This window comes from Polyergus mexicanus, unplaced genomic scaffold, assembly GCF_030449975.1.
Source record: "Polyergus mexicanus isolate NDT 795.1 unplaced genomic scaffold, iyPolMexi1.0 SCAF_4, whole genome shotgun sequence".
In the NCBI taxonomy this organism is placed as follows: Eukaryota; Metazoa; Arthropoda; class Insecta; order Hymenoptera; family Formicidae; genus Polyergus; species Polyergus mexicanus.
The window spans coordinates 2,069,184-2,085,096 of record NW_027223324.1 but is presented as its reverse complement, the minus strand read 5'-3'; the positions used below and the strand labels follow the sequence as shown (position 1 = coordinate 2,085,096).

At 34.7% G+C, this 15,913-nt stretch overlaps 1 protein-coding gene across 5 annotated transcripts in view; it reads right to left on the bottom strand.

Moving 5' to 3' along the window:
• Nucleotides 1-15,913, bottom strand: part of LOC138932377 (protein amalgam) — a 207,709-nt gene that overhangs the window by 132,381 nt on the left and 59,415 nt on the right. For all 5 annotated transcript variants that reach the window (XR_011446765.1, XM_070294135.1, XM_070294136.1 and 2 more), the window contains exon 4: nucleotides 6,675-6,826. Coding sequence is in view for 4 of the 5 variants with exons in the window: in XM_070294135.1 (XP_070150236.1) it covers nucleotides 6,675-6,826 (152 nt within the window). In the remaining variant the exon portion in view is untranslated. The remainder of the gene's footprint in view (nucleotides 1-6,674; nucleotides 6,827-15,913) is intronic.

Here is a 15,913-nt window from a genome sequence, read left to right as displayed (position 1 = left end):
CGATCTAAGCTGCCTTTGAAAACATTCGAGCAGAAGAAAGGAATACTGTTAATTGCTGACATGATTTTATGGCATAATGCAACGCGGGACAAAAACTAGTTATTGAAAATAATCGAGCAATTATCGCGAGATACATCGGGGCGCGGCGTCCGAATGCTTCTCGTCTCTCCTCGATCCCAATTAATCGCGAGCTCGCCCTCGGCGATGTACATTTCACGTCGGCCCCGTCCCGAGAGCCGTCGACGGCCTTCATTAAAGCGCAATTCATTCCGCTGAATATGCATCGCGGCCGATCCCGTGACATTTTCGCGAGGAGAGAGGATATCGCCTCGCTGAATCGCGCCGAAACTGGCACAAAACCGATTTCTTCGCGAATCTTCAGTCGTGCCATTATCCCAATTGATGCCCCGCGAGATATCTCTCCCGGGGCCATTTCGAAGACTTTGTCCCGTCTATCTATATAGCGTATATATACACCCACACAATGACAACGGGACACGGATCGTAGACACGTGTAGCATTTTCCTTCTCCCTCCGACCTACCCTCTCCTCCCTCCGAATCCCTGTTCGAGTACACTGACGTACCCTCTTGTCGCCTGTTACTATAGCCGGTATCTTCGTGTGCGCGTATCACAAGCGGTGCCCAATAAATCCACGGTTTAATTAAACTAAGTTTAAACGGAACCCTCTCTCCCCTTCATCTCCCTTCACCGTCGGTGCCGTCGCGCGGAGCAGTTATATGTATTACGTTCCTGATCTGCCGCTAAATCAATTATCGGAGTTAGCGGCGCGACGTGAAAGGATGTCGCCGGAAAATACCTTCGAGCTGCTCGCATATTGTACGCTACGCTTTTATTTTCGAATGACAGACGTTCGAAATATTCCGCGATGGATTGAAAAAAAAGGAGTGTGGTAATAGCGGATAATAGCGGAGATTACGCGTCATGAGTGAGCGCCTTTTTCGAACAAAATGATATGAGATTGCGCATTTAATAGAACAATTGAAACGATTTTATCAATTGTTATAATGCCTGAATAATATAAACTCTTTTTATTATATTTAATAGCCTGAAAACGTACCAATGTAAATGTTACGTTACAAAGCTTGACGTTTGATTTTCGCTGTTCTAGTAACAGCCATTATATTCAAGGTATCGTTGATAAAAAAAAAAAAAAAAACTGTACTAATATAGTTTTGTTGCGCGAAGTAAGACTCTTATTTATATAATGGCAATCTGTTACAAAATTCAACGTTATCGTAACAGTGTCGATTTTTTTTGTGCATTGTTTATTATATTATTGAATACTTTAAATATAAAAATGTAAACATAAAATTTCTACAGCTATGATCGTTGCATTTTATAGTGAGATAAACAATACATATCCAACGGAGCACTCTATAAATAACGAACAGTTTATTCCGCTGAATTTTACACGTATCCGTCGTGACTCATTTCTGCTTAAATTGATTTGGAGAAGCGGAATACGCGGTATCGCGTAAAACGTACAAATTTTTAAATGGGAAACGAATCGGTTTACGATGCTTGCCTCTACCTGCTGCTGATTTATTATTTAATACCGCCGTTAATTGGATGAAACGTTAACTTGGGTTTGCCGTATTTTTGACTATTAAAATGAAATTTTCGCGTCAGAGAAAATTATACGTTTCAAGAGCATTCGCTCTTCATCGGCATATAAACAGATATAATGTCGCACAAAGAGAATCAGCGACGAGAGAACTTGGTGCGTTCTATTTTGCCTAATGAAAAGCCGATTCGCGCAATCAAATGTTAACCCTTGTAGCGTGTATCGGAATTCCTTTAACAGCATTGCTTTGGTGATACGTAGATACACGATTAAGCCTAAGCCATTCGAACTATTTCAGATGGTACATGCGATGGGAAGGGCTCGATTAAACAGATTACTTCCGATCCATTTTACAATCAAGCCGGCTGTTCCGCTTACTACAAGCTTGGCTACGGTGAGAAATACGATGTATTTTGGTTAGCTTTCTTTCCGATATAAAACCGCCGATTGTTAATTAAACGAAAAATTGTCACTTTTCAACACATCACTCTATATAATTCACGCACGCGCAGAATCGATTTCAAATATATTATATAACCGTCGTGTTTTTTAATGTTATCAAAAACGTTAATATTCGATATAATGATCGATCTCTTCAATATTATAATCATAATAAATTAGAAATATTATAATCATTATAAAAAATACTTCAGCAATTTAGTTGAAAAAAATTAATTTTTCGGTACAATAATTTATGATACAATATCATATTTCCATTTTTAAATAATTTAAAAATATTAATTATAATATTTAAAAAATATACAATATATACAGAACAATCGACCAAATTCACTGTAACATGCAAACTGTATCGATCAAGTAGTAAACCGTTTACAGCATTGAAGTCACGTTCGTCGCTTTATTCAATTTGGTAGTCGCCTTCCGACACTTATCCTTTGATCTTCGCCAGCTATCCACACTTGCCAATATAACAGCAACGTGCATACGTATTTTGAGAGGTTTGTGCCGGTTACGTGTACGCTGTACGCGACATGTATATCATGGACGTAGTGGCGGGTGGTCTGACCCAATACTCTCAGCAACTACTTGGCCGGGTATACTTGATCGGTTCATTTGCCAGCACGAGAGGACGCTCCGTCGGGGATAACCACCCTTGCAATCTCTATTCTTGCTTCTTCTACTATTCCAAAGACCTTGCGTCTGCCAATTAAAAGCAGCCCTTGTGTTAACCAAGACGATCATTAGATACATGCACACGTACATACGTTATATATACCGGGTGTTCCGCTTCAATTTCCAAAATCATATATCTTCTAAAGCTTAAAAAACACTTACAAATTCTAAAAAAATATATATATACAAAAAATCTATTTATATAAAAAAGATTATTTAGATGGGCAATTCTCAAGACGTATTTTCTCTGTATTGTACGTTTTTTTTTTTTTTTTCTGTATGCATTTTTATCATTCCTAACGCATTATATTTTTAAAGTATCAAAACTAGATTTTAGAAGAAAGAGACAATTAAAATTATTTTAATTATAAAAGAAACAATATTAAAATTATTTTAATTATAAATAATGCCACAAATTGTAGAATATTTCCCAATTATTCTTCATAGAAAGAAAAAAGGTAGATACCATGTATACATATACATATATACGCACACATTTGACGCGGGTAAATGAACCCCCTACAATGTGGCGCGTGCAATCTCGAGAATTTCAGGAGCGAGTAAAGACAAGTGGTGTAACGACCATCTCTCTTGTTACGACAGCCGGGGGTGCCCAATGATGCGTTAAAGTAAGAGGACAATTATTGTTCCGTTTCAAAATAATAAAACTCCTTGATAACGATGTTGCTGTCTTACCGAGATTGCAGGCGTTGCGTATATATAAGAAGCGTTGAACAATAATTGATCGCGCTCGTTATGCGAAGCTTGCCGAAAATAAAACTCTAACTAATTCTCTTTTAGAATTCCTTTGAAGCTGTTAATTATAATTTTATTGGACATTCTTCTTTATTATTTAAAACTTTACTTTGCGCGCACAGAAACATAATATGAAGCAGATTAATCGACGACATTTTGTATATAATTAAATATAATTTTGTATATAATTGTATATAATTAAATAACATTATTCTATCAAAACAATGCTCAATGTATTATTAAAATCGAGACCATTAATTTGTACATCGTGATGAATAAAAGATATTTTGTTGCGAGTGGAGAGAATAGTTAACTAAGTGGAATGTTAACAATTTTGTTCAAATATTATAAAACTATCGCGGATAATCGCGCGCGATTAAAACTGTGAACGAATGATATTAATAATATATAACGCGCATTCTATATACGCGAATATATTATACCGCTCTAGGGTGCAGTAATACGCGAATATGCAGTGCAAAATAAACATTAAACCTCAATTGTTCATTACGCAACTTTAATGAATTTAATGTGCATATTGATATCGCGCCGATATGTATGCTAACTCAGATAAACACTCATAATTATGCGAGCATTTACGTATAAATCGAATCCAGTTTGCCGCCCGATGTACAATATTCCAGAAACTGCGCGATTTGACACAAGTCAGATAATATAATTGACACAGATTAACTGAGAAATGAGAGTTTTACATAATTAACAGATAATTGTTTATTTAAATTTTGCGCGTTCGTCTGTTTTTATATAAATTTATATATACACAAACGGAAACTGAGATACGAATATATATTGAGCACGAAGGAGCGACGAATTGCCCTTATCGAATGAATCAACATCTATACGTCATTTATACACAAAGACAATTATTTTATCAGAACATTGCATTATTGCTAGCGCTACGCAAAGTGTTAATGAACCTAGAGACACGCGTTTTCTTTCATGAAATAGGCGACAAAATTTAGACAATGCAAACAAATTCACACAAACGGTCTTGTCGACGCCCCAGAGTATCCAGGATCAAACAATAACCGACTTTGTTCGTTTGTATTTGCAATTATAGAGGAAGAAGCGCTTCTTGTTAAAGTTAACAAGAAGTTAATTAAACATAAATCATCGGAAATTACTGTTTTGATACGTTTGCTTAAAATGCTTTACTAAATTTATTGCAAAATTAAAATTTGCATTTAAATTGCATATAAATCCGATATAAAGTTTCAAAAATAATGTTTGACATTACCGGAATTAAATCTGGCGTTTATTATAATTAGAAATTTCAGATTCTACAGAAAGGAAGCAAACTTGCAAAATTGTTATAAAAGAGTGTTCAGTTAAATAAGATAGGTAGAAATCAATTGATCAAATAAATATTTCAAATATTTAAATATTTTATGATGATTTCAACATATCTTCGCCATGTATTCGAAATATTATTTCAGATATCATATTATACAAAAGAATTAATAATTTTTCATAATTAGATCTGTTTAATAATAATAAAAGATCTAAACTTGTTAAGCTTATATGTGGTTGAAACATTCACTATTAAGGACATTGCAATAAACATAATCTTAAACAAGCAACTAAGTTAAACGATGGTATTTCGTTGCAAGTGTTTGAAACTCGAATCTCCCGTGAAGCGAGAATTGAACATTTGACTTTCTATGTATCTGGAATACACTAACGGGTCGTTAAAGTTTAACGATCCGTTAATGTCTGTCGATGATAATACTCAAAACAATTTGCGGCGGATCGATAAAGTGTAACGATGTCATAAACGCTTTTTGCAGCCCACCATGAAAGCTCCATCCTAAAGATTAAGATCTTATTGTCAGCAAAACATAAAATCATCCATCGATCACGCTGAAGTCTAACGAGAATATAATTCGTACGAAATCAACGTACGAACGATTTTATTTAATTAAAAACGAGATATATACTCTTTTTACGCCTCTATGTTGATTGAATAGCGACGTTAAGGGACTTTGTTGCATTCTGCGCGAGGATGCCGTAATAACGGCGAGATTTGCATTTAATCAGGCTCCTCTGCAACCTCTTGCGTTTCTTGTTGGCCGTTGTGAATGCCACCTGTGCATGAATGTCTGCGCGAGTTTTTATCCTGCTGTTACTCTACGCGCGGACCTCGTGAAAGCGCTGCCGTTATTACACGGCACGTTGGATCGCGCGAGTTCTCGTAACTGTTTGCAGTTAGCGGCGAACTGTCTCAGGACGGTGTTATTGTTCACTTGTCGAGACTTTGAGAGTTCCGCTGTCCCATTTGCATCCCCTAACGATAAACGTTCTTCTGAGAGAGATTTCCATACCGATGCGCGCAAAAGTTTCCGCGCAATCGCGACGCGACTTTGCAATTGTGCGGAATTAATTGTAGATAGGGAAACAAATATTTATTATTACGAACGTATAGAGTTGACAAGGATGTTAAACTGAAATGCTTGTGTTTTCGATTACGTTCTCCGAGGATAAATATGCTCAGTGATGAAGCAATCAAATTGAATCCCTTATCAATTAAAGTTCAATCACATGGCATTATATTTATATAAGCTTGTCAAATAAGGATCGTATACAATTTATTTATATTAAGAACAATTCGACAAAAAGAAATTTTATCTTTTCGATCGATTTTTTTCTGTAGCGTGCGGTTCTACAATCCCCGCTAATACATAGAGTCACAGGTTCGTGTACTCATAATCTCGGATCTCTGTTTCAAGTATTTTGAAGTAACACGACAACTTAACATTGTACGAGAGCTATCGTTTTTCAAACTAGCAATTTCACAACATTAATCAACGTGATTAAATCAACGGTAACACGGAATATCAGCTCGACGTGATAATGTATGAAATAATACAAAATGGAATATAGTTTGTGCGAGCGCTGTATGTTTTACATTTTTTAAAGATTCTTTTTTATAGATTTTAATTAAACTCTATAAAATCAAATATCTTCACGCTATTATATTACATATTCCATTATTTATGCTATAAAATTATCACGATAATTTTGTCGGGCTAAATAAATAACAAACAGTTATTGGAGAAAAAAAATCGGGAGAATTGGTGTATCGCCGAGGGGAATCCTCTTCTTCTGGATTCTCATTCGAGGTACAGGGGGAAAAAACAATGGATGTGTGGCAAATGCGGCATGAAAATATCACTCACCACACGATCGCCCGGATGCTTGACATAACAATTCAGCTCCGCCGTCTGACCGACGATGGCAGTGACATTTCGCGGTGCAATATCGTCGAATTGAGGTTTGTCCCAAGATCTCGTCGGTTTGCTTCCCGCTACCACGCTGGCGATACTGGAACCTGAAACAGAACGTATCACTTTGATGATGTCAAAAATATAAAAACCACGCTGCTCAAATATCTCTTTATCTAAAAAATTAAATTTTAGAATTTTTCTTCATTATTTTTTTATATATCAATCATAGCGATTGTTTCTACTGTAAAGTTTACAGTAAGCTTGTAATTAAATCAGATGTTTCTCATATTAGATTTTTTGCGTGCAAATAAAATTTTTTTTGCACATGTCTATATATTTTAAAATAATATTTTATTTGTCTTAAATATCCTATTTTTTATTTATAATTTATTTTTCTAATGGAAAAATTTCCCGATAAAAAAGATATTTTTTCTCGGAAAATTATGTAAAAGAATAAATGTAAAAAAATTTATAGAGATAGAAAGAGAGAGACAGAGATGGGGAGACACTTTATATATTTCGTATTCTCTTAAAAATATATAACGTAAATATATATAGACATCACGTGTATTTTACCATTAAAAATTATCGGAAGAAATATTATGGAAAGAACGTAGCTCTCTGTCGAGAAGTTTAACGAAGCACGTAAATCCGTGCATGGACAAATCTTATCTAACGAAACATTGACCGGGCTGTATAACTCATGCTAAAGGCAAAGTCGAAGTTAGATGAATATGGAAACTCAGTATACCGTACATTCAAACGAGATTAGACGCGGAACTCGCTTTATAACATCATAGTCAGCAGTCTGAGTAAAAGTTGCGCATGCTATAGATAATTGCGATAAGTACTCGATTAAACACGAACTTCCGACAATTATAAAGAGTCACATCATTGTTCACAATCCACAATAATATCTAGCATTTACGAAACATGACGCTCAATGATCAAACACTAATAATTTGAAAAGATGAAACAATGTAAATCTCGAAAGTCTCGCCGTAATTATATTATAGACGTTTTATCTCATTATTTTTATTATGAAATAATGTAATTCAATATTAAATAAATCCTTTCTCTCTAATAATTAACATTAATATATCGTCTAATTTGAATAATTAATAAATGGATTGTTTAATACATATTTATTGCATTCTTGATTATGTTAACTAGAGCGTCCAATTTACAGAATGTTAATTAATATCTTGCTATCATATACCGTATACAAGACAAATGGTAAATCCATCTTTTAATATTAGTTCAACATAGTACCAGTTCGTTATAGTAAAAAATATATTATATAATAAGTATATTTTAAACACTATTTGTGATTTGATATAATTAAACTAAGGAATTTAATTAAAAAATATTATATTAGAAATAAAAAATTTTATTGAAATCCATAATATATTTATTTGTTATTCTCGAAGATTTGCAGAAAAAGCGTGATAAACTTAATTTAATTTAATTTAATTTAATAATTTTTAAGAAAGACAGATAAAGAAATAATCAATTTACTCGAATGACACTTTGCTATACGATGCATCCCAGCGCAGATTTCATTTGATTTAATCGCTCGAGTTGCCATTAACGGAGATTTCGATGATTGTGCGGAAATCTTCATTATCATAATCCCATAGGAATAACTGAATATGATGAAAAAGAAGGCGGACAGGTTCATAGAGAAGGATGAAAGTGGCATCGAAAATCCCAATGGAACGGCCGTGCGTGCAAGAAGGGCGAGATAGAACGCGTCCGATAAAATTTTCCATTGTATGCCGGGGAAAATGGAACTTTGGCGCAGGTAGAAATTGAAATTGTTACGAGGTACATGCGAAAATGGCGGAAATAGCATGACGATGCTCAGAGCATGACGAAGATGTAACGGCATAAAAAAATACGGTATCTTGAAAACGGCGAGCTGCTGAAATTAATTCACCGCGAATATTATCAGTTTGCGCTGCTATTTTTGTTACGGAAAATATAAAAGAATGAAAAAATTGTATATAAAGCGCGAGATGTGTATGTATACGATATTTTATAAATATTTATAAAAGAATATCGTCGATATCGAAAATATTTATTACATAATAGAATATGGTGGAGACATACACATGTATTGTTATAATATTTTCTATAATATATATAACGAATTTGTGCGTGGGCAATCTCTATTTTTATAGAGATATTTTGACAAATATAAATTTTAATTTAATTATTTTATTGTCTGTGCAAATTGTGTGTTGAATTTATTTTAACATGACAATTTTGTTAGTTAATTGATTTACATTTCGAAATTTTATATATATGTACATATCGTGTACATCAAATATATTCTATATACAATATATGTATATTTATATATCCTATTTCTGCATACTTTCTAGACAAACTTTTACATTCCTCGGACTTGTTTCGCCATTCAATAAAGCATTCTCTCACAACTTTCGATGAACACCGGGAAAAGCTACCGAGCTCGGTTCTCGATACGCAAAGGCTATCCTTTTCGTTACACCTTGCACGAATTCAATAAGGTTCTGCATTCTCTGCACTCCGCGGCAACAATAACTTCTTGTTATAGTCATGGTACGGGCTAAGCAAACACCGGTCACGAGAACAATACAGGCACTGCCCACTCGCCGGATGATTTTCCAAACTTTGTACCTTCCAGTCGGGGCACGTAATTCGAGTTGTTTGATCTGTAGCTTTGAACTCGGTGGAAAACAACGCGTTGGTGAAATTTCCTACTTCGCCTTTAAATTTAATCGCAACGTGAACAATGTCTGTCCTAATTTCTAATTTTACTCTTTGTATGCCTATTTGTGTTATCTAAGCATTAACAAGCCCTAACGATTTTCCAATTTAAATATGCAATAAAAAAGTCCTACGTAAGCTGAATTACTTCAAGTAAATAAAGAGCAGGAAAAATAATGTAATAATAATATAAAATTTGCAGAATATATGTATACCCTATAAAGTAAAGATTAAGATAAATATCTTAAGATAATTTTAATGTTTTAAAAGAGAAAGTATATATATATATATATATATATATATATAAACAAACATTTACAATCTTATAAAAAACACACATATCACAGCTTTCAAGTTCTCATGCGGTCCATTAAAAGGATATGTTACGACGTGTTTTCTAGCCTTTGAAAATTATTACGCGAAAAGCAAAAATTCTCTTTCTCTCTCGTTAATATGAACTAATGGCCGTGCGCCATGAAAAGTGAACGCGATAATGCAGTTAATGTTAAAGCACGTTGCTGCCGTATTTCACCGTGTTAAGCCGACGCATCGAATCTTGGCCGCGGCACTGAAACAATATTTATTCCTCCCGTTACGATAGCGAAAAGCGGAGCAAATGCCTGTACAAAGTGTCCCATTGTTACGATACACTATAGTATTCCGACCGGTTTCTATTCTAGTCGCACTTGCCTCGAAACTACGTACAGACGATATTTCGAAATAGATCGTAACGTCGATTTCGACATCAAGTGCATTGCCGAAGGGTCCGTTCCTTTCTAGCCGTTTTATTCTATTGCCTCGTCGCAATTCGTCGCGGTATGCGCTCGATCGGCTCGCAGCAATATGAGCATTCCCTTTTAGCTATGTTCGAGAGGCTACATTTTGCCGTTTAGATAAATTGACGATTCGCGAACGATATCGATGACAATTGCACGAGCTAAATCGAGATGAAGAAGTGATATTTATTTTTTCTCATCTTCTATCTTGCAATTCATGCGTGTTGTGCTTGTGTACGCGAAACACAATAAAATACAGTATATTGCAAAATTTGCAATATGTACATCGTAGATTATGAACGCGTGTGATGAATTCATTTTTTCATAAAGAAAACGACATAATTTTGTTTTAAAAGAAAATCAATGCATTTGAAATTTACAATTCATCCTTTATTTTGCAGAACATCTCGCAAGAGTTTCGAAAAACATTTTCTTCTCCTAAAATGGATTTTCATAAAAAAAATGAATTGAAATATATTTATTGTCGAAAAGTGTAAATAATTTTGGCTAAAATGGAAAAATATTCGTTTACGCTCATAGTATCTGTCTCTTGAACGAGATAATGGTAATCTCCGAGGGGAACAATATCGAACAATGTCAAGAAGAGCAAAAAATTCAATTGGCACCCCATATCCAAAAATAAATAATGTTAATTCCCTCTCTCTTTCTCGCGCACGGAATATCATAAAAGATTAACTAAGACATCATTTCAGTGGCAGACATCGCGCGAGAACGAATTTGCGGGCGTGCATGTTTCGTGAACGGAGTTAAGCTTCCGCTCCTGTGGATAGCTCGATAACGATAACGATATGGGGTGGCAACGGGTTGCGATTCCGCGCCCATATGCCTCCTTTGGGATGGAGCACGATATTCTATTAACACGACGGTTTATACGATCGCGCATATCTCCTAAATAGAACTGAGCAAACAGATTCCCCACACTTCGACGCTGCCATCGGCGCGCTTTGCCGCGCATCAATTCGGCAATTTCATCAGCGCCTGGCATAACTGAAAACCGTGAAAAATGAGGACGCAAGAGAGAAGCGAGGGTGCACAAAGACCTTCCGGCATTTTCCGCAAAAATGTTCGCGCGCGCGCTATGATACGCGCCGGAGCAATTTATCACTTTCAGAACGCGCCGCGACATTAATAAGCGTTTCAGGTCAGACAATGAGCGGTAGAGTAATTCTGACGAGCAAGCCGCGCGTATCTATTCGTCTCCAAAGGATTTGTCGCCAGCGGGTAAAGGAGCTCTCGAGTAAAATGGAATATTAATATTTTATATAGATCTTTACATTCAAGTGAGAAAAATACTTGTACAAAGCGCTTGGATTTTATATATTTCAATATGATTCGATATGACTGTTTAATTCAATAGTTCGTTTTCTCATTGCGTGTGATTATAATGGCAAACGCGTATTGCGGATATATAGTTCGTCATAGATTGTGTGACCATTTTAATATAATATAAAATAGTATAAAAATATTGTATCGCACTAGAATCTGGTTAGTAGAATGTTCTTTCGTACGGTGATCATCGACGATAGATAATTATCATATAAAGTTAGTATAAGTAAATACAAAATATATCTTATCAGCGATACACTTTGCTGCTAGGAATTGTTTGCTTGAAACTATGTCAATTCTTTAAAAATAGTATATTGTATCCCGCATACTACAATATATCTCTCGTTTGATGTGTAAAACTATGAAGTAATTCTTTTCAGCACGATGCATTAAGAACGGGATTTAATACGGAGCTTTCATAAATCAAAATGTACACTATAATGTCGCACGTATTTCCGTTTCACGGGTAAAGATAATTTAAATGCACGTAGCTGTGCGAAGACGAGCCGTCGAGATAAATAATACCGTGTGCGTCGGAGAGATAGTGGACGCATGTGAAACATACTCACATCAGGTCCAAAATTGCTTGCTCCAACTATCCGTACAACCGAGCAGAAAGAGAGTACAATATGGAAATCTGAGCAAAGGCCGTGAAAAGTTTGCATGCAACACTTTATTCTACGACAGCAAAAAAAACTCGAAAGGACAGAACACGCGATTTGAAAAATATCGAGTTAATGTTATATCGGACGGTGAAATAAAATGATATGCGGGTATTAATATTATAAAAATTTCACGAATATAAAATGTTATCAAAATACGTGTAAATACATAATTTTCGAATGCGAACTTTTATTATAAGTACAATATAAAAGATTTGATTAGTTTTTGCCCCATTTTTATCCCCATACGATTAAAATATATAATTTAGTATTTTACTATAAACGCATTATCTATTTATTTGTATGTCAGTATCAAATATAATTGAGAAAAAAATACTATGAGATCAATACAATTATTTCCTAAAAATAATAAATTTCTTAAATTATTTGAATTATAATATATTCTGTTATATATTATTGAAAATGAAAGACTTTACACACACACAGTTAAAACATTTTCTAATTATTCGAGTATATGTTATAAGAATACCGTTCTTTTAGTAAGAAAGCGCTTTAAAGATAAATATATTTCAGCAATTATTAATCTAACAATTTATCTAATAAAATACGATAATACTTATATATCGTACGTATTCAATAGCGAGCTTTGCAAAACCTGTTGGTGAATAACTAGGGCATATTTTATCGAGTAAAGTCAGCAGTTAAATTTGCAGACGTTCTATCTCACGAGGTCGTTTAACCTCGCATCTTTAAAGGTGCCAATTCTAAAGCATATACGTGCGTGCACTTTAAAGAGCATGCAATTGTCAAGAATCGGCGCGAATAATCAAAAAGATTTATCCTACCGAAGGAAACTCTGTGGTGACATTTCCTTAATTAATGTTAGATACAGATCAGAGGACACGATCAGAGGTAAAAGCGTACATATTGAAATTCGATATCTGTAGATTTAACGATCCGATAATTAGCTATTAGGCGTGAACAATGCCGTAATCTTGCTTGGTACATCTGTTCTATCCGAGCGCGATAATGCTTATTACGTAGTAAACGACTCCGAATATTAAGGCAATAATGGGGAAATTGTTCGATAATATTGGGAATAGCTAAAAATAATTTTAAATAATTATCATCTTTTGTAAAAAAAGATTTATTGTATCAAATATAATTTAGGATAATTATTATATATTTAGATTTATTAAGATACATTATATTCCAGAACATATTAATTACTGATAAAATTGTAAAAAATTCTGTCAAGATTTGATAATCGCCAGGCTTTTCATACTTCGAATTTAAAATTAAATAATTCTTTTATCCAACTACTTTTCTTTTTTTTTATAGATTTTGGCTTTAATTTAAGATGGAACTAAGCATGTGACAGCACAAGGTATAAAAAAGTTCATTATTCGAATGAAAATGACAAGAAAGTAAATTGCAAAATCTGTATGATTCGAGATAATGACGAGCCAAGACAAGAGTGTGTCGAAAATGCTTTCTCGCGGTTAAAGGAAGACGGTCGGGTTGAAGGATATTGGTCTGGGATGGCGCAGGATCATGGATGAGACTCGGCGCAGCCCGGTTCAAGGAAATTGCCACTCAGAAACTTACGTAACTGAAGGGGATTACAAAACTTATTGTATGGGGAGAAAACGAGGCGCCGAACGGAGTCGCGATACTGTATTCTTACGACCCACAACGCGAGCCTCATACGAAAAGGGTGTCCAATATCGCCCACCTTGGATAACTTGAATGTAGTGCAGTACGGGGCGAAGACACGATATGAGATAATTGTAGTAAAAATTTTGTTCGCCGTAATTTAATCCGTGGTTTTTTTTTTTTTTTTTATAATAAGTTGGATAGTTATTAATAATACAAAAACTTAATATAATAATTAATATTTTAATTATGTAATGTAAAATATAAACAATTTTGAAAATAATTTTAGCAGAAGGTGAAGTAAATAAGCGTAAAAGCTTGAGATGCGCAATGGAAAATTAAGAAAATTTGTCTCGCGTTAAAGTCAATTTGATCTAGAGGATTAAAAGTTGTGTCGTAAAGAATTGAAAAGGGAATCGGGAACGCTCTTATTCCAGAAAATTGCCACTCAAGAAGCTACATAACTAAGAAGATTGCAAAACTTATTGCGTGGAGAGAAAACAAGTCATCGAGCAACGTCGCAATGCAACCCCAACTTCTTGAAATTCCATTCTTGCATGCTGTTTTGAAGCGGAACATAAGTAAGATATCTCGCATCTGCAGTATCATAATTCTTCCCGCAAGTGCAATGTGCAAATTACACGCGAAACGACTATGCATTGTCATCTCTTTCAACTCTGTACAGCAACCAGCAAACTGGTCCCCGAACGAAGGAAGTAATTTCGCATAGATTACTAGCGCTAGAGAAAACTCGATAGCAGATGCATCGGATCGCTTTATTTAATATTTTATTCAAGAAGGAAAGAAAAACGCTCGCATTTTCAGAATCGTAACTTTGCATCATGTATTGTACTTATATCGATCATATAAATGCTTTGATATATGTACCATATAAGCCTCTTAGAAGAAGGGAGAGGGAATTAGCTGGATGAAAAAAAATTGTAAGGGCAAAAAAAAACTTCGGAAAATCTCGTATTACTTTAATATCAAAGAATTTTTGTTAAATAAAATTATAATATAAAAATTATAATATAAATATAAATACAAATATAGTGATTATAAAGTTACATAAAAACTTGATCTAGAAATACGGAAATTTAAGTCTCTCTCGCACGCTATTGATTAACTTTATAATTCATCCGTTTTTTTTTTTTTTTTTCCATAACCATGAAGTATCGACTTTTATTCGCGCCTGACAAGTAGAACGTTTAGACCGGAAGGGAATTGTAAAGTCTACTCCGCGGGAATCGCTTGCGAGAAAAACGTAACTTGTGCGAAGAGAAAACGAACACCGAGCAATATCGTCGCACGTTTCTGAGGCTTGAAAATGGTATTCCGGTGTAGAGTCGTGTGTCGTGCACATTTCCGGTCGCGTACGCTGCTTGTAAGAGGAATCGACGTCTGGCGTTTCCTCGCTTCCTTCGCAAAAGTTTCAACAGCTTCGGGCTATTCCTTCGATGAAGGATGAGGGTAGCCGGTAGACTTGGTCATTTGTTATTTACTGATCGTTACTACTTCGACGTGACAGAAATTCTCGGCGAATTTTGACGAAGATCTGTAATGATGTGACGAGAGACAGTGCTTCGTCATTCCGTGCCTTGATTTCTTTGCACGCCGAAACTTACTGATGTCTTGTTTTCTCGTTCGATTGTCTCATTATAAACGGGGAATGATTAATTTATGCAAAATGTGATGGATCGACGAGTAATACTTAATACATAAAGATTTGCATACGTTTTCACGAGAGATGTTCTTCAAATTTTTGTCTATTGAAATTTCTGTTTATGGAAATTTTTTATTAAAATGTACGAGCTCGTAACCAACGTATAAAATCATGTATTATTTTAATTATTACGAAAAAATTACATCAAATATATTCCAGATTTGAAAGAAGTAATCTTTTAATAATAACTATATAAACAATCTCTCTCTTAAACTATGATATATATTACGGAAATGCATATGTCTACAATATCATTGTGTAAAACCTCTTTTCCTCAAAATACGCCAAAGGAGCTTTGCTTGAAATCGCTTT